We start from the raw sequence: 18310 nt of genomic DNA, 5'->3' as shown, positions 1-18310 counted from the left end.
CTTAATTGTTTGCTGATACCCATGAATCTAAATAATGTTAGAGCAGAGATGCTATCAAGTTCTCATCAGCGCTAACGCCACTTCTGGTCTACACTGACATCTAGTGGCCAAAGGACGCACCTGCAACCCGGAGATTTTGGATGAAGGCCTGCAAAAATGAAGAACACGCACAGCTGGAACCTTCAAGCCTTTAATGCGTCGATAATCTCGTGACACTACATCCAGATAAATACATATTTGCAGCTGAACTAAAGTCTTTAAATTCGATCAAAGTGCAGGTTCAGAAAACAAGCAAGCAAAAGATGATTTGTGCAGCAGCTTGCATTATATTTCCGTAAAGAAGGCTTTAAAATAAGCTGTAGAATGTCGCTGGCTCCTCCTCCTCCTCGTCCAGGATGGCGTTTTCACAGAAAGAGGGCGGGATTAGTTCTTCAGGATCTGTTAACCCTATGACATTGTTGAAGAAGCTGAAAGAAGAAAGCAGTTTGTTCAGAAATCTGCTTCCTGTTTCTAACGTCGAGGTTTGTTCAAACCGTTTGGCTCTTTTTAGAAGAAGCTTCATAACTTTTTAAAGTACAAAATTGTTAAACACAAGTAAAGAAATAGTTTTTACTGATCAGACTTTGACCTTGCTATGACTTCTCCCCCCCTGAAAGTCACTGTTTAACCATTTAACCAAATAAAAGTGAATATACCAAGAAAATGATAAAAACACAAAGTCCCTCAAAGTCCCTGGAGAGGACTGTTCTGTAGGTTTTAGGGGTGTGACCACAGGAGACGGGCCGGGTGGAGCCACAAACTGGAGCCGCCACAGAGGATCTGGAACGGACGGAGAGGCCCCTCCCATCACCTTCTGATCGATTCTCAAAGCAGTGATGGAGTTTTTTTAGCCAAAATCTAAAGCCCTGCATCGTTTTCTTGGACCTAGTTTGTGCAGAGCGGCAGGAGTTCATCACACTTTAGTCTATGAGTTGTGGGCGGGACCGTTGGCATGGAGCCACGCCCCCTTTCACCTCTTGTGTTGCTCAGAGGTCAGAGTGGGAGATGTGACCCCACCCAGCGTCACAAATACAACATTTTTCAAACAGGATTTTTTTCCGTCTGCTCCTGATTCATTTGAATAAACAAATACTTAGAAATTAAATTTGAATTCTTTTTTTTATATGTTTTCACAAGACAAGAATCGTCTCAACTAATGACCTGAATCGTCTGGCTGAGTAAAAGTATTGATACTTTTTTTACTACTAGTTTTGATAAATTGCAAGTATTTTTACTTTAGAAGAACTAAAGTTCTCCAAAACATTCATCAGTCTTTAAAATGTAATGAAGCATCTTCAGAGCAGGAGCTTAAAGTATGAAGTGGATGTACATTTAGTGACGTTATGCTGATGTGAACATTATCGTGTGCAAAGGAACAAACCATAAGCAGCTAAATCGCTTGTTTGAATCTTGATCTTTGTTTTTTTTTTTACATTTTTGAACAGTCAGTAAGAGAAAACGTCAAAACCCTGCATAATACCGACCTGATTGATCAGTGTTTGTTTTTTCCTGAGAATGTAAATGATTAGCATTTTTTTCAACATCTTTTTATTCCCCCGGCTGAGTTGGGTGCACACAGTGGGTTATTCAGACCCCTTGAAATGTTTCTCTCTGGATCATTGCAGCCAAACTCAGGAAAGTTCATTTCAGTCAGACAACTCATGGAGTAAAAAACAATTCATTTTCCATATTTTCTTTTAGTTTGGCATAAGGCTGCGTTCAGATACACTAAAAAAAGATCTCCCATAGAAAACCTTGGGTATAAAACTTCCCCTAATGGAGTTTACAGGTGGAAGCTGGGGAGGAGGGTGGGGCCACAAACAGAGGGTGTGGGGAGCCACACCTGGTTCCTAAGTGGGTCGCGGAACAGGTGAGTTAATTGGGCTAAACCGCCCACAGGGAGGTGTAAACAGGTAATCGCACTGCTGAGATGCCTGTCTGAAATTCTCCCAAGGTCGTTTATTGTATTGAACCCCGAGTTGATGCATCAGGACAGAAAAATATTGGAGGTGTAGAAATTTCTGCAAATTGCCAAACTGGAAAACCGCTTGACCATAGAGCCTTTGCTCAGTGCTGAGTGGGAGCTCCCGATATTAGAAACCACGAGTCTCCTTGGGGTTGATGGAACACGTCCGTCACACCTAGAGTTTGGGGATCCTCTGCTATTCTTCGTGGCAGATCCTCTCCGGCTCCATCAGGTTGCATGGGGAACGCTGATGCACAGCCATTTTGAGGTCTCTCCAGAGATGCCCAATTGGGTTTAGATTAGGGTTCTGGCTGGGCCGGCCAAGAACCCCCACAGAGTTGTTCTGAAGCCACTCTTTTGTTACTCTAGCGCTTTGGGTCATTGTTGGAGGTCGAACCGTCAGTCGGAGGTCCCGTTCACTCTGGAACAGGTTTTCCTCAAGATATCTCTGTACTTGCAACCAGCCGTTTGGTCCCTGCTGCTGGAAAAACACCTCCAAACCATGATGCTGCCACCACCATGTTTAAATGTTGGGATTGTTTTGGGCAGGCGATGAGTTTCTCCTCACATACCGTTTAGAATTAAAACCAAAAAGTTCCATTTTGGTCTCATCAAACCAAAGAATCTTATTTCTCATGGTCTGGAAGTCTTTCATGTGCCTTTTAGCCAACTCACATGGAGAACCTTCTATCATGTGAGTTCAATATGAGTCCCAGCAAAGGCTCTTAATACGTCTGACCATGTCCATCCATGCATTCTTCCGCTCATCCGGGACCGGCATCGCGGGGGCAGTAGTCTAAGTAGAGATGCCCAGACTTCCCTCTCCCTGACCACGTCCTCCAGCTCCTCTGGGGGGAAACTGAGCTGTTTCTAGACCAGCTGAGAGACGTAGTCTCTATCTTCCCCGGGGTCTCCGCCAAGTGGGACGTGCCGGGAACACCTCCCCAGGGAGGCGTTCAGGAGGCATCCGGACTAGATGCCCGAGCCACCTCAACTGGCTCCTCTGGATGTGGAGGAGCAGCGGTTCTACTCCGAGCTCTCTCCAGGTGACCGAGCTTCTCACCCTGTCTCTAAGGGAGCACCTGTCAATCTCACGCTCCGATCTTCCCTCACTCACAGACGAGACCCCAAGATATTTAATTAAACTCCTCCACCTGAGGCAGGAACACTCCACCCACCCAGAGAGGTCAAACTCTTATGATCATGGGATTTTTTTCCCCCTACATCTGTTTTTATTTCGGTTGAGATGCTTCGCTCAGTGCACATGACTGAGAAATCACATGAACGTTCCTGATTTTGGCAAACAGCTGCAATGATGGGAAGAGGAAAAGATGTAAAACTGGTGAGGTAAAGTGTGGTGGAGCCAAGTGTCAGAACTCAGTATGATTGACATGTAGAATTAAATTGGAGGGAACTTCCACTTCACTTTTGTATAATTTGAAGAGGAAGTGGTCAACCATCTGAGTTGGATTTTTGTGGAGAGATTACAGCCAATAAATGATTATTTGACATTTGACATTGAGGTAAAGTTTGATGATTAAAGGTCGTTGAGTCTTTGTGCTTTTGTGCAGCACCTGCACAGGTGTGTGAATATCTGTTTCCACACCTCACCAGGTAAGACACTCACCTGGTCACCATCCATCCATTCTTGTTGGTGTGATACAGCGTGCTGATGGGAATGCAGCCAAACTCGGTGACCGTGCTGATGTACTCAGCTGTGGAGACAGAGGGGGCGGGGTCACATGACATGACAGGAGGAACAGGAAACCCTGGAGTAGTCATGTGAGGCCAATGCAAACCCATGACACTTTTTTGTTTTTGTTTTGCTCCTTATTTTGTCTCACCTGTTCTGTTTTTCATGTGCACCTGTCCGGTCCATGTGTTGACCAGGACCCCCTGTCCGGGTCCGGAGGAGCCGCCCAGGACGGCCTGTCCCAACAGGGTGGCGTTCCTTGGAACCGCCAGCGGGTGGAAACCTGCACCCAGTTGCTTCTTGGTGCACGTCTGGTTCTTGTGGTTGATCTTGTACAGAACACCCTAGGAGACGTAATCGTGTAAAGAACTGCTCCCAACTCTGCCGCCTGAGGTGAGCCGTTACCTTTCTGAAGAGCAGCAGAGCATCAAAGTGGAAGCTTTGATTGGCGTAAGTTCCCACTTCTTTCAGGCGGATTCGCTTCCCAAAGGCATCGTAGAAGTACTTTGCATAGGCTGTCAGCTTCTCATTTTGAGTGTTCTGAAAAAAAAACTATTGTAGCTAAGCTTCAGGAAGATTTAAAGTTCAGGACAATGAACAACAGCAATCCAGTGTTAGTCTCACCACAGAGAGGAAACCAGTCATCAGAGGAGGAGATACTGTCACAAAAGAAGAGATTTCCATTTTAGCCCATTTAGAGGTCAAAAGCTGGCTTTAGCCAAAGATGTGTGAACTTACAGCATGGTTGTGGCCTCTGAGCCAGGCAGCACGCTGAGAAGCACACCAAGAGGACGAGAGCTCTCATGTTCCCTTTCCACAGCCGTACTGTCCTCTGCACCTGCTCAGAGTCTCACTTCTGTAAAAAACAACCCATCCACTTCCTGTTTCCCTTCGTTCCTGAGCAGAGGTCGCCTGTAAAACACGAGCGCTGTGACTCAGCTGACTGCAATCTGTTGTGAACGATGGACTCAGCCACGCCCCCTGTTTGTTTTCTTATGGTGAAATGTTGTAAAGTTCTACATTTCTATCACCTTTTTTGCAGCTGGTTCATGTCTGAACAACCTGACCAGTAAACCCCCTGATGATCCTTGCTATTGCTGTCCTTTAAACTGTCTGTAACTTCTATTTCTGATCTATTGTTGTGCAATTGTGTGAACATGTGATACATTTTTTTTTCAATTGTACATTCAGCTGCTCTTAGGAGCGACTGTAATGGGGAAATTTCGCCCTCAAGGCCGTGTCCCACACCCGCTACATACATTTTTGTGCAAATAGCACTGATGAAAATTTGTCATACGTGAATCTACGTTAAAAATTGAGTATGAAAAAGTGAGAAGAGTTATGGTCTTTACCTGAAATTTTGACAGATGTATCAGGAATGAACCACGGTAACCCTTGTGCTATCCTAGGCACTTTACCGTTGGGAGTGGGGTCATCTAGACCCACTATCCAGAGCTCTGAACCTTTTTTCTTCAATGATTTGTGATCTTCACTGGTGTCCATGGATTACATGAAATCCTCTTTACCTTTATCCACCTTTGTCATGGTAGGGAGAACACGTCAATGTAACGGTGGGGTTATAGGATAGCACAAGGGTTAAAACCACAGAAGAAGTAGGAATAAACCACGAGAAGAACATGTAAACCAGCGTAGAACATGAACCGTGTGATTATTGTGATGTTTATCTGTAATTCATTAGTGATTCATGCGTCAATTACGTCATTGTAATGTGATCTGTGCGCCGTATACGTGAAGTCTGTTAGACAAACGTGGAACAGTCGGGGAAAGACACACATTTGTGTATGTGTCTCACAAGTACAACACACAATAGCATACGATTTACGTAATGATTGTGTATAAACTACATAAAATACACATAAACTGCGTAATTCTCAAGCGTCTAAAGATTTTGAACTGAAAGACCCGCCGGCTGAAACCCTCGACAGACACCTGAGCACATCGACGAACGCAAGAAACACGTATGAATGACGTAGATCACCCATGTAGACGGATATTTCATATGTGGAAATATGTGTAAAATGTACGTAGCGGCTGTGTGACATGGCCTTCACAAAAAGCGTTGGCCTGTTTCAGTGTCCTTCACTCCACTCGCTCAAATGGATTCTTCCAAAGATGCAGCACTTTGTTATTGACCTTTGGATTCCTAAATGTCACTTGACTGGTTAGAAGAAACCGCTGAGGGACGGATTGTGTTACTTTGACTTATGTCATTGTTATGACAAGCATGTGAGCAGCCGAGCCCTTCCTGCTGAAATGAATATTTTAGGAGTGACCTGAACTGAAGAGCACACGGATGAATCCATGAATCGACATTTTTCTGATTTTCATTACTGTTTTATTAATCACCTGGCTCAAAGAAAAAAGGGAGAATTTTTCTGCAACCAAAAAAAGTCCGGCCACAGCATTTTGGAGGGAATAAAGAAAAGAAAAACAGAAGAAATGTTTTATTATCATTTGTTTTTTTGCAGTTTACCTGTAATGTTTTGGAGATGACTGAGGAAGGAATTGACCTTTTTTGTGTTTTTATTAAATGTTTTAGTAATATTAAGACACGTCTCCCATGTTTTGGAGATGAGATCAAAATTTTTTAATTGTCAAAAGTATTTTTCATAAACTTTTAAAAATAGTTCCCTGTATCTTAGAATCTTTTAATTTGCAATTGCATCGGTCCACATATTCAGCAAATTTCAAGTATAGAAATGTCAAATTTTTCTGTTTTCTCTGAGAAGGTTGTTTTAAACAAACATAACAAAATTGATTGATTGATCACCTAACTTCAAATGCAAAAAATATGAAATAGAAAGTTCACTCATCTGTGCCTGGGACTCTCATTTGTTTTATATATATATACATATATATATATATACACACACACACGCCCCTCTCACCCTCCGCGGGTGGTTTCTCCTCCAAGCTGGGGTCCTCTACCAGAGGCCTGGGAGCTTGAGGGTCCTGCAGTATCTTAGCTGTTCCTGTTCTTTTCTGGACTGAGAGGTCTGAGGTCTTTCCAGGTATCTGTTGTAGCCACTCCTCCAGCTTGGGGGTTACTGCCCCGAGTGCTCCAATTACCACAGGCACCACTGTCACCTTCACTTTCCAGGCTTTCTCCAGTTCTTCTCTGAGTCCCTGGTATTTCTCCAGTTTCTCATGTTCCTTCTTCCTGATGTTCCCATCGCTTGGCACTGCCACATCCACCACAACGGCTTTCCTCTGTTCTTTATCCACCACTACAATGTCTGGTTGGTTCTCCATTACCATCCTATCAGTCTGGATCTGGAAGTCCCACAGGATCTTTGCCCTCTCATTCTCTACCACCTTCAGAGGTGTTTCCCATTTTGACCTTGGGGTTTCCAGTTAATATTCTGCACACATGTTCCTGTAATAATTAATTGTTGTGTTGTTGTGTGTGTGTGTTGTGTGTGTTGTGTTTGTTGTGTGTGTTGTGTTGTTGTGTTGTTGTGTGTGTGTTGTTGTGTGTGTGTGTTTTTTTTTTTTTTTTTTTTGTTGGAGCAGGCAACAAGGAATATATATATATATATATATATATATATATATATATATATATATATATATATATATATATATATATATATATATATATATATATATATATATATATATATATATATATATATATATATATATATATATATACACCCAAGATGCATGAATACATCAAGCTCAAGGCCCCAACTGACAGTGTGTTCAGTGAATGTCTCAAGCAATGGAGAGCAGAGGATACAGTGCTGGAGGACAGATCCTCATGGGAGGACAAACTCCTGCATGGGATGTACCACCGGACCATAACGGAAGTGGCTGATATCAAGAAGTCCTACCAATGGCTAGAGAGGGCTGGCCTACAGGACAGCACTGAAGCACTCATCCTGGCAGCTCAGGAACAAGACCTGAGCACCAGAGCCATAGAGGCTCAGATCTACCACACCAGACAAGACCCAAGGTGTAGATCTACCACACCAGACAAGACCCAAGGTGTAGATCTACCACACCAGACAAGACCCAAGGTGTAGATCTACCACACCAGACAAGACCCAAGATGTAGATCTACCACACCAGACAAGACCCAAGGTGTAGATCTACCACACCAGACAAGACCCAAGGTGTAGATCTACCACACCAGACAAGACCCAAGGTGTAGATCTACCACACCAGACAAGACCCAAGGTGTAGATCTACCACACCAGACAAGACCCAAGGTGTAGATCTACCAGACAAGACCCTAGGTATAGATCTACCACACCAGACAAGACCCAAGGTGTAGATCTACCACACCAGACAAGACCCAAGGTGTAGATCTACCACACCAGACAAGACCCAAGGTGTAGATCTACCACACCAGACAAGACCCAAGGTATAGATCTACCCAAGGTGTAGATCTACCACACCAGACAAGACCCAAGGTGTAGATCTACCACACCAGACAAGACCCAAGGTATAGATCTACCACCCCAGACAAGACCCAAGGTATAGATCTACCACACCAGACAAGACCCAAGGTGTAGAGATCTACCACACCAGACAAGACCCAAGGTGTAGGCTGTGCAAAGAGGCGCCTGAAACAATCCAACACATAACTGCAGGATGTAAGATGCTGGCAGGGAAAGCATACATGGAGCGCCACAATCAAGTGGCTGGAATAATATACAGGAACATATGTGCAGAATATGAACTGGAAACCCTAAGCTCAAAATGGGAAACACCTCTGAAGGTGGTAGAGAATGAGAGGGCAAAGATCCTGTGGGACTTCCAGATCCAGACTGATAGGATGGTAATGGAGAACCAACCAGACATTGTAGTGGTGGATAAAGAACAGAGGAAAGCCGTTGTGGTGGATGTGGCAGTGCCAAGCGATGGGAACATCAGGAAGAAGGAACATGAGAAACTGGAGAAATACCAGGGACTCAGAGAAGAACTGGAGAAAGCCTGGAAAGTGAAGGTGACAGTGGTGCCTGTGGTAATTGGAGCACTCGGGGCAGTAACCCCCAAGCTGGAGGAGTGGCTACAACAGATACCTGGTAAGACCTCAGACCTCTCAGTCCAGAAAAGAACAGTGCTAGCAGTGACATGCGGTGAGGTCAATGGCTGGTCAGATTTACAATGAAAGAACTAAATATTTGAGCTGTCATCCAACAGCAGCTAACAGCTTATAAAATACACACAAGAACATATTTGTCCTCCAGAGAATATTTCAGTTATAGACATACGTAGAACACTCTTCTTGTGTATAAATGATTCATATTTACTGTAAACAAGTTAAAGGTTACAGATGCGGTCAGCACACATTTGACCGTCAGTAACTATTTCTGGTATTTTTCCAACTTCAAATTCTGGTGCTTTAATTAGTTATCAAATATTGTCTGTGAAAATTATCATAAAAATAGAATAAATGATTATACTTACATTTTTATCCACTTACTCCTATGTTATTTTAAAATAAATAAACATTGAAAAACATGTTTGGCCTTACTTTTTAAAATGTGTCGATCCTTCTCCACTAAAAGCTCTATAATCTGTAGAAAAGTCTTCCTTATTCCTTTATTTTATATGAGTTACTCCTCTCAATGTTGACAGACGTCCTCTGTCTGTTTCTAGGGCAGCAGTGCAGCTACAAAGCAGCTGTCACCTCACGTCTGCCCCCTGCTGGCGGATACACAAACACACACACACACACAAACACGTGTATATCTATCTATCTATCTATCTATCTATCTATCTATCTATCTATCTATCTATCTATCTATCTATCTATCTATCTATCTATCTATCTATCTATCTATCTATCTATCTATCTATCTATCTATCTATCTATCTATCTATCTATCTATCTATCTATCTATCTATCTATCTATCTATCTATATGAGAGGGCCATTAATGCAGGCTAATAAAACCAAACAGGTGAACTAATGATAAGATACATTCCATGCTCACACACTGACAAGATTGGAATCACAGTTTATTAGGGATTATAAAACACTGGGGTCAAAACATGAACGAGATGTTTCAAAACAAGCTGTATAAGAATGAGTGCTTCTCCTCTTCCTCGTCTTCCTCCAGCTGGACTCCTTTGCAGAAAGTTGGAGGGGTGAACACTTGAGGATCTGGGATCCCCATGATGTTGTTATAGAAACTGTAAAACACAAAAACACTGAACTTCACATATATTTGACAAAACATAATATTAAATATGTATAAAATCAAAGCTGCAAGCCCCGCCCTCATTGGGTGTGCGACTGTTACACGCCCCTAACTCTCCCCATCTACCCCTGCCACCCTGGTCATAACTGCATCTAAGAGATTCTTTAGAAAAAACTATTTCTTCATAATGGCAGCTTTTCTGTTGATCTTATCTCCATAGCAACCATTTTATTTTTTGGTCGCCTGGGGGTGAAGAAGAGCTCTATGTAATTTGTGGAAGAATCTGCTGAAATAAAATTGTTGGATTTCCTTGGCAACGGAGGTTTTTTGTTCAAAAACGGGCACTTTCTCAATTGTTTCATATTGTATGTTACATCGTTTTGTTCAGCTTGAGGCAGGGGTTCAAGGACTACATTTTCACAATATTCCGGTCAAATATAGCAACAGGGAAATGGCAGTTTTGCAAACTTGCCACATTGAAGCCGATAAAAATCTACAACGTCTACGTTTTTTCCCCCCAAGTAGCTTCCCAGTAATGCTGGAGGAGTTAGAACACGATCGATGGAAAACCCCAGGAGGAGTTTAAAATTTGTAGAAGGTCCTTAGGGGATATATTTGGAATTTTCAAAACCTCTTCCCAAGGTTAAAGGTCAACGAAACTTTGGTTGTTGTGGTAGACTAAACCAGGCTGTGTGTGTGAGAATGTTTGCGAAGATCACTCAAACAAAAGTTTTCTTCTCCTATATTTTGTAAAAATGGGAAAATTGCCAAATTTCACACCTTGCCACAAAATTGCAGTAAAGCTGTAGGTCCCGTGGCAATCCCATAATAACTTTTAAACTTCCTTTGAACATCCCGACAGGTGTGCTTTGTTTTTGTTGGTGGATTTTTAAATATATATTTATAAGCCCCGTAAGAGATTTTGGCGCCATTCATTTTTTCCCCTTCTGCGGTGATGTCATCTTTTTGGAGGGGTTGTTGTTCACTGTGACCCCAGGTGTTTTGTCACTCGTGTAAATGCCTCACGGTGCAGACTCAGACATTCAATGAGCAAAATAAGTTTTAAACTTTCAAAGTTATGAGAAAAACTTGATTTATTCTGGTTTTACACCATAAGGAATGGAACAAATAACCAGAAAGGTTCACCTACCTGACAAGCACCCATGCTTTACTGTCTGTACTGACCAGAGTGTTGACTGGAAAGCAGCCAAACTCGGTGACGGTGCTCAGGTACTTTGCTGCAGATGGAGAAATAACTCACATTAGTAAAAATCATGAGCTGGAGCATCAATCTACGGTCACACCACCCTCGGAAAAAGCACGTTGAAGCAACTACTTTTAATGAAAAGTCGAGGTAAACGTTGGTTCATGCATCGCTATGCAAATTTTCAGGCTCTACGTAGAAAACGCGAGGCATTGAAAGTTAAAACAGGTTGAACTTTGACCTATCAGGGACTTGGATTTGGGAGGGACATATGGATATCACCTTTGCTGTCTGAATATTGATCATGAGGGAGAAATGGATAATTGGGCCAGAATTCTACGACACCAAGTCTTTTAAAATAGAGAACAGAGCTGGGAAAGAAAAAAAACCCCGAGATTTGCACCGCTTCAATGTTTTGCACAAAGCCTCTTCCAACTGTAAATATACACCAGGGGTGGGCACACTAAGGCCTGGGGGCCATATGGAAAGTCAAACTGGAATAAATGATACTGATAGTCCTTAACAATGTTTTATTTTCCCTGTAATGGTAATTACAGGGAATTGGTAATCGGTGCAAAAAAATAATTGACCTTTGTACTGGTGCAGAAAGAGATTCAGCAATTATGTGGAGTTGGAAGATTTTTTTTTTTAATGTTCATGTGCGTATTCCCAGTTGGACAATCATTTCTCCGATCATTCCAACACCACATGAACGAAACGAACACCATGCGCTGAAAACACCATGCGTGTTCTTGAACGTATGTAATGCGCCCGGTGTGAACGTAGCATCAGACCCTCTTCCCACTCTACCGTTTCTCTTCCTCAGCTGCATCTGCCCGGTCCACGTGTTCACCAGGAGTCCTTCTCCTTGAACAGAGGTGCTCCCCAGCACGGCCTGACCCACCAAGGAAGCATCGTTCGGAATGGCCAATGGGTGGAAGTCTTCCATCAGGTGCTTTTTGAAGCATGTGCGATCCTTGTTGTTGATCTTGTACATGAAACCCTACAGGACAGGGGGATGTTTTATCCAGCAGGTTGGGTTTGTTTGCTTACTTATCTGATCTCTGAATGAAACCGGCTTCCAAAGGAAATCAAATGTGACCTCATTTTATGCACATTTTAACCCCTTGTGCAACTTGTTGGGTCCAGATGACCCTTCTCCCAACATTAACGTGCCCCGGAGGCACGTTAATGTTGGGAGAAGGGTCATCTGGACCCAACAAGACAGTGCGCTAAACAAGCCGATACCTGAACCTTTTTTCTTCAATGATTTGTGATCTTCACTGGTGTCCATGGATTACATGAAATCTTTCCACCTTTATCCACCTTTGTCATGGTAAGAGAAAACGTCAATGGAAGGGGGGGGTCATCTGGACCCCACGAGATGGCACAAGGGTTAATCTAAACTTTTGCGTTGATTTCCTCCTAAACATTTTAGTGTTTGCACTGACTGAGTTTAAAGCTGCCATGCGCTTAAAGGCACCTTTTTCAACATTCATAGCTGTCACCTGTTTGAAAAGTAGGAGCACATCCAGCTGGAAGGTGGTGTTCACGTAGGATCCTATCTCGGTGAGGCGGATGCGCTTTCCCAGCCCATCATAACTGTACTTTGCAAAAGCAGCCAGCTCCTGAGCTTGTGTGGACTGCAGAAGGAAAAAAACTGCTTTACTTCATACTCCTGTCAACACATGACAGGAGTATGAAGCGCCCCATACTTACGATAGATACGCCTCCTGATAGGAGAGGTGGGGAAGCTGTTGAAATAAGAGAAATTGAGAAACCTCACCCGACAGTAAGGTGTGTGGAGAATTGTGTACCTACAGCATGGTTGTGGCTTCTGAGCCAGGCAGCCCATCCAGAAAGAGAGCAGCAGCACGACGGACCTCATGATGTCTGAAGAAAATCTCGCTTTCCTCCACAGAAGTGGGAAGTCCCACCCAAGCTCCAGTCCTTAAATACAAGCAGGCCAGCTTTTCCACTGAAATGATCAAAGACATTTTTAGTAATGCGGCAAAATCTGGCGTGTCCTGGTGAGCCTGCTGGGGGCTTTCTGTGCTTAGATCTGACTGATAATCAGACTCATGCATGTTCTTGGTATTCACGCTGTTTATCTGAGGTCAAGAAAAAGCACAGCTGAACCTCAGTCTTTTTACAAGAGGAGAAAAGATGCACTACTTGTTGAGAGACCTTTTATTTATGAACTCAAGTTGTGAATTTTTTCACGTATCTTTAATAAAGCAGCATTTGATCCCTGCCACCAGGAAGCAAAGGTTTTTTGGGTTTGTTTTTTTAGCATGAAGAAGAAAATGTGTTGTGGTATGGACCTACAGATCTTGTGGCCAGTTCTAATAAACGTATTTGCTTTGAGTTCATGGCATTGATGCTGCAATAGTCCAACAGGAAACAGCTTTAAACGAGTTCTCTTAACGACCAGCAGACCCTGGTCATATGATCTCAGGGACCTGCTGGGAGTGTACGGCTGAAAAAAGTCTTTTATGTAGACTGGCGCTTGGGTATTAAGAGCTGTGTGTGTCATAACCAGGATTTTAAAATGCACTCGGTAGCGGATGGGGGGCCAATGCAGCAGGATTAACAACGGGGTGACGAGTGAGAACTTGGAAGAATTGGTTGAAAGCCTTGCAGCAGCGTTCTGGACAACATGGAGCCGTTCTAAAGATTTTTTGCTTAAACATGTGAAGATGGAGTTGCAGTAATAAAAACGAGATGATAGAAAAGCGTGGATGAGCATCTCCAACTCAGAACGTGACACAATTGGACTCAGTTTTGCAAAATTTTCGAGATGATAAAAACAAGAACATGACCCGACATGAGAGACAAAGGATAGAACCGGGTCAAGAGTCACCCCACGGTTTTTGACAGACGGCTTGATAAGGGAAGCAAGTGGACCGAACCACTGGACTATCTGGGGGAGGCAACTGTCGGGAGCACAGACTAGAACCTCAGTTTTGGCTTCATTAAGTTGGAGAAAATTATGATTCATCCAACTCTTGACTGAATTCAGACACCTGCGTAAAATCTGTATTTTAAAAACATCCTGGCGTTTAAAACAGACATAAAGCATAATATCATCAGCATAAAATTGATAAGAAATATCATTAAAAGAACTTGAATTATGCTGCAGGGGCAGCAGATATGAAATAAACAAAAAAGGTCCCAAAACTGAGCCTTGTGGCACACCAGAAGTGAGGGATGTGTCACGGTGCCTCTGTCTGCTCACCTCCCCCCCTCACAGCTCTGCTCTGCTGATTGGCACCAGCTGTCCTTCATCACCTCATCTTCTGCCAGACTTTCATAAGGGAGCTGCTCACCAGAATTCAACACCAGTTCGTTTTACTCACTCTGGTGCTTAAGTCTGGCCTTTTAGTATCTGCTAACCTAGTCAAGTTACCTTGCTCAACTCGCTTTTTGCTCTCCTTCAGGTTCATCTTCCACTGGTCACGCTGGTTCCTTGTCCAGAGCTTATCTCCACTCTTCAAGCTGGTCCAGCCGTCCTCGGCGTCCACGCCTCACCTCAAGCTGGTCCCACCGTCCTCGGCGCCCACGTCTCTCCTCGAGCTGGTCCCGCCGTCCTCGGCGCCCACGCCTCGTGCCTCGTCGCCCCGCCGTCCTCGGCGTTCCGCTTCTCCTCAAGTTGGTTGCGCCGTCCTGGGCTTCCACGTCGCGCTCCTCAGGATCCACGATCCATCGCATTTCTAGGAACTTTGTGAATTTCCCCAGGAAATAAAACTCTTATAAACTATTCTGGGTCGGAAGTTCTTTCTGGGTTTCAGCATCTGGGTCTGTCATGTCTACGACGCCCCTGACAGGATGCATAAGAGGACAGAAAAAGATCTACCAGTCAAATAAGAGGAGAACCAGTTAAAAGCGGAACCGGATACCCCAACCCAATTTTTTAGCCTATCCAAGAGGACGTAATGGTCAACAGTGTCAAAGGCTGCGGTCAAGTCCAGTAACAGTAGCAGAGAGCATTTTCATGCATCAATCATATCAAAACTCAAAGAAGTAATAATATATAATAAGTATAAAACAAAACACAGTAAAACGTAGTTAAACAAGGAATAAAATCAACTAAAAGCTCTCCTGAACAAAAACGTCTTGACCTGAGATTTAAAACAGTCAACGGAGTCAATTTGACACGACAATGGGAGGGAGTTCCAAAGACGAGGAGCAACGGCTTGAAATGAGAGACCTCCTCCACTCTCAAAGCAGGTTTTAAGAATGCTTAAAAGATTTTGGTTGGAAGACTTCAAGGATCGGGCCGAAGAGTATGGGGTTAAAGGTTAGATATTTACGTTGGAGCTTGACCATGCGTACTAATGCAAACGTCAAAGGCCAGCAGCAACCAGCACGTTGCATTAAGGAAAAGGGCCTAATAAAGGGCCCTGGGCTGGGTGGCCCTGGCCCCTTTGCTGGGGGTGGGCTGGGGGACGGCTGTTTGACCACCGGGGGACAGTCTACCAGCTGTCCCCAACTTACCCCCTTCCTTATATAACCTCATATTAGGGTGAGGGGGTGGGGGGTCTAGCCTGCGATGCGCCTTGGGGGGGGGCTACTTGGGAGTGGCCCCCCTCCTATAGTTGCCGTATGGAGTGGGCCCCCCCTCTTTCGGTTTTATTTGCACCTTAGACATGTAGGGTCCTTGGTAGGGGGGGTGCTTGGACATCACTGCAAGCAAGCAGCAGATGTCCTCCTGGCACCCTACCCGCCAATTTTAACCGCACCTTAGGCATTTAGGGCCCCTTGGTGTGGAGGGTGAGGGGACATCACTGTGAGTAATCAGGAGATGTCCCCTTAGTGCCCTACTCGCCAATTTTAACTGCACCCCCCCTTAGTACACACACCCCTCCCCCTTCAATATATACATTCAAACATAAACACACACACATGCACACAAACACCCTCTCAAACACCCATACACGCACACACATTTTACAAGGAAGGTGGGACCTGGGTCCATCTGTCCCCTACCCCTTCCCTGGTGGGGGGTGCGGGCCCCTTGGCGATGGCGGCCGTGTCCCTTGGGTGCCGGCTCCCTGGGCCCGGCGGTGCTCTCTCCGCGCGGTGGGGGGGTTCATATTACACCTGAGCCGGGGGTGTTCGTGTCCCTGGGGGGTGGGTCCTGGTCCTTGCCCCTGGGCGCTGGGCCCCGCCAAACTTCCAACATGGCCGAGCCTGGTCGGGCCATATTTATAACATCCCTTGTGGGCCGCCCTTTTTTCCCCGGGGTTCCCCCCTCCTGGGCGGGGGCGGCGGGCCCCTGCCTTGCTCCTACCTGGACCAACCGTGGGCCGGGTGGGTGGCTGCCTGGAGTGCGGAGCGGGTCTCCCTTGGGGGGTCCTGGCTCGTACCTGGGGTCGGGGCGGGGGGATGCCCGGAACTCCTGGGTGGTGGTGGGGTGCTCGTCTGGGGCTGTGGGCGTCCCTCTCCGGTGGGGCCCTGCGTTGGGCTCTTCCAGCGCGGCGGGGGGCTGCTTTCCTGGCTGGGCTGGGGCGGCGCTCTCTTTCCCTCTGCGCCTCCCTGCTCTCTGGCTCTGGGGGCCTCGCGGCGGTCCTGCTGGCCCTGGCCTGGGTGGCGGTCTTGGTCGCCCGGGGGGCGGTTGTTCCCTGCCTGTTCCCGTGTGGCGTTGGGGGAATTCCGGCTGCCGCTGCTGCTGCGGCGGGGGTATGGATGTGGGGGTGGCTGGGCGCTCCTCCTCCTTCTTTTCACATTCCACCATCCATTTTAGAAGAACATAAACACTCACCTGAGCACAGGTGTTAGCTCACCTTTGCACTAATAGTTTGCATGATTGAATGAATGAAAGATTTCACACTAGTTGGTTTAAAGGCATAGGTATGCGTTCGTGAACACTATCTGTTTTGTGTGCATGTTGACATGTGGACATTTTTGCGGCTAGCAGGTGTGTTGATAATATTTGAGTGTGTGTGAACAGGCCCCGCCCTTTTTGTACTACATTTGAACCGTACCGTAACGATAAACAACCAGTAAACCTGTCTGCTCTATGCTGCTTCATGGTCTTACCCCCCTTCCCCTCCTATTATCACCCTCCTACCCCCCCCTCTCTCTAACGTCCCTCTCTCTTCTTCCCTTCTTTCCTTTTCCGTCCGGTCCAACACCAAAGATTTTCAAACATGATTGAAATTAATAAAGTTTGGCCTCAATTACAAAAGGGGTTTATTCAGACATACCTTTGGTTTGTCTGAAGATTAATAACCCCTCTTGTTAAAATAAAATATGTCCAACACAAGAGGCCCTCAGCTCTCATCTGTTTGCCTAGCTGTTGGACAGGACAAGTTAAAAAAAAAAAAAAAAAAAAAAAAAAAAAGGAAAAGGGCCTAATGGTCGACACTGGAGCCACCTCACACATCATTACCCTTGTGCTATCCCATGGGGTCCAGATGACCCGATCCTTACATTAACCTGTTCTCCCTACCGTGACAAAGGTGGATAAAGGTTGAGAAGATTTCATGTAATCCATGGACACCAGTGAAGATCACAAATCATTGAAGAAAAAAGGTTCAGAACACTGTCTAGTGGGTCTAGATGACCCAACTCCCAATGTTAAAGTGCCTAGGATAGCAAAAGGGTTAAGGATGTTGCCAAATTCAAGAGCTTTGACGAGAACTTCAAACCGGACACGCATGTTGTGGAACTAGCAGATGGAACTATGTGTAAGGGAGTTGCTCAGGAGCAACATTGTGTTAAGCATGTGTTAACCCACAAAGACGGTACCAATTATAACATTCATATACATGGCAAGTTGTACTATTTGCAAACTGAAGTTGAAAATAATTATAGATGTAACACCTGTCGCAATATGCAGACATGGCACAAGATATTAGGCCACTGCAACTATGAGGATATACTAAGGTTGCAAAATATGGTAGATGGGATGACTATTAAGGGCAGAACAGATAAGCTTGACCACGAATGTGAGGTGTGTATTCAGGGGAAATTTACACAAACACGAAATAGGAATCCTGATGAGAGAGCAACAGCCCCCCTGCAGATGGTACACACAGACTTAGCAGGACCAATAGCAAATGAGTCTATTGATGGGTACAAATATGCGCAGTCATTCACTGATGACTACTCCAGCACAGCATTTGCATCTTTTTTAACCCTTGTACTATCCTATGACCCCACCCTTCCATTGACATGTTCTCCCTACCATGACAAAGGTGGATAAAGGTGGAAAGATTTCATGTAATC

The 18310-nt window shown here is 44.9% G+C and overlaps 2 protein-coding genes across 2 annotated transcripts; both read right to left on the bottom strand.

Annotated features, from left to right (window-relative positions):
• Positions 1-174: 174 nt before the first annotated feature.
• LOC101167400 (ependymin) lies at positions 175-9321 on the bottom strand. Its single transcript, XM_023948858.1, has 7 exons — positions 9205-9321; positions 4437-4610; positions 4323-4357; positions 4104-4238; positions 3850-4042; positions 3633-3720; positions 175-467 (listed from the first exon to the last, which is right to left on the bottom strand). The coding sequence occupies exons 2-7, from the start codon at positions 4501-4503 to the stop codon at positions 347-349; spliced, it is 639 nt and encodes a 212-aa protein (XP_023804626.1). The 5' UTR covers positions 4504-4610; positions 9205-9321; the 3' UTR covers positions 175-346.
• A 352-nt stretch (positions 9322-9673) lies between these two features.
• LOC101163457 (ependymin-2-like) lies at positions 9674-14579 on the bottom strand. Its single transcript, XM_023948857.1, has 7 exons — positions 14487-14579; positions 12899-13055; positions 12797-12831; positions 12586-12720; positions 11888-12080; positions 11024-11111; positions 9674-9865 (listed from the first exon to the last, which is right to left on the bottom strand). The coding sequence occupies exons 2-7, from the start codon at positions 12963-12965 to the stop codon at positions 9739-9741; spliced, it is 645 nt and encodes a 214-aa protein (XP_023804625.1). The 5' UTR covers positions 12966-13055; positions 14487-14579; the 3' UTR covers positions 9674-9738.
• Positions 14580-18310: the final 3731 nt, after the last annotated feature.

This window comes from Oryzias latipes, chromosome 18 (genome assembly GCF_002234675.1).
Source record: "Oryzias latipes chromosome 18, ASM223467v1".
NCBI lineage: Eukaryota > Metazoa > Chordata > Actinopteri > Beloniformes > Adrianichthyidae > Oryzias > Oryzias latipes.
Note: the sequence above shows the minus strand (reverse complement) of the source record. Positions and strands in the feature narration are given on the sequence as shown.

Excerpts from the sequence above, each read along its gene's own strand:
- LOC101167400 (XM_023948858.1), bottom strand. The coding sequence starts at position 4,503 with ATGAGAGCTCTCGTCCTCTTGGTGTGCTTCTCAGCGTGCTGCCTGGCT. Across the intron at positions 4,043-4,103 it reads CTCTGCTGCTCTTCAGAAAG|GGTGTTCTGTACAAGATCAA; the intron begins GTAACGGCTCAC and ends TACGTCTCCTAG. Across the intron at positions 3,721-3,849 it reads GCACATGAAAAACAGAACAG|CTGAGTACATCAGCACGGTC; the intron begins GTGAGACAAAAT and ends CTGTCTCCACAG.
- LOC101163457 (XM_023948857.1), bottom strand. The coding sequence starts at position 12,965 with ATGAGGTCCGTCGTGCTGCTGCTCTCTTTCTGGATGGGCTGCCTGGCT. Across the intron at positions 12,081-12,585 it reads TGCTCCTACTTTTCAAACAG|GGTTTCATGTACAAGATCAA; the intron begins GTGACAGCTATG and ends CCTGTCCTGTAG. Across the intron at positions 9,866-11,023 it reads AAAGCATGGGTGCTTGTCAG|TTTCTATAACAACATCATGG; the intron begins GTAGGTGAACCT and ends TGTGTTTTACAG.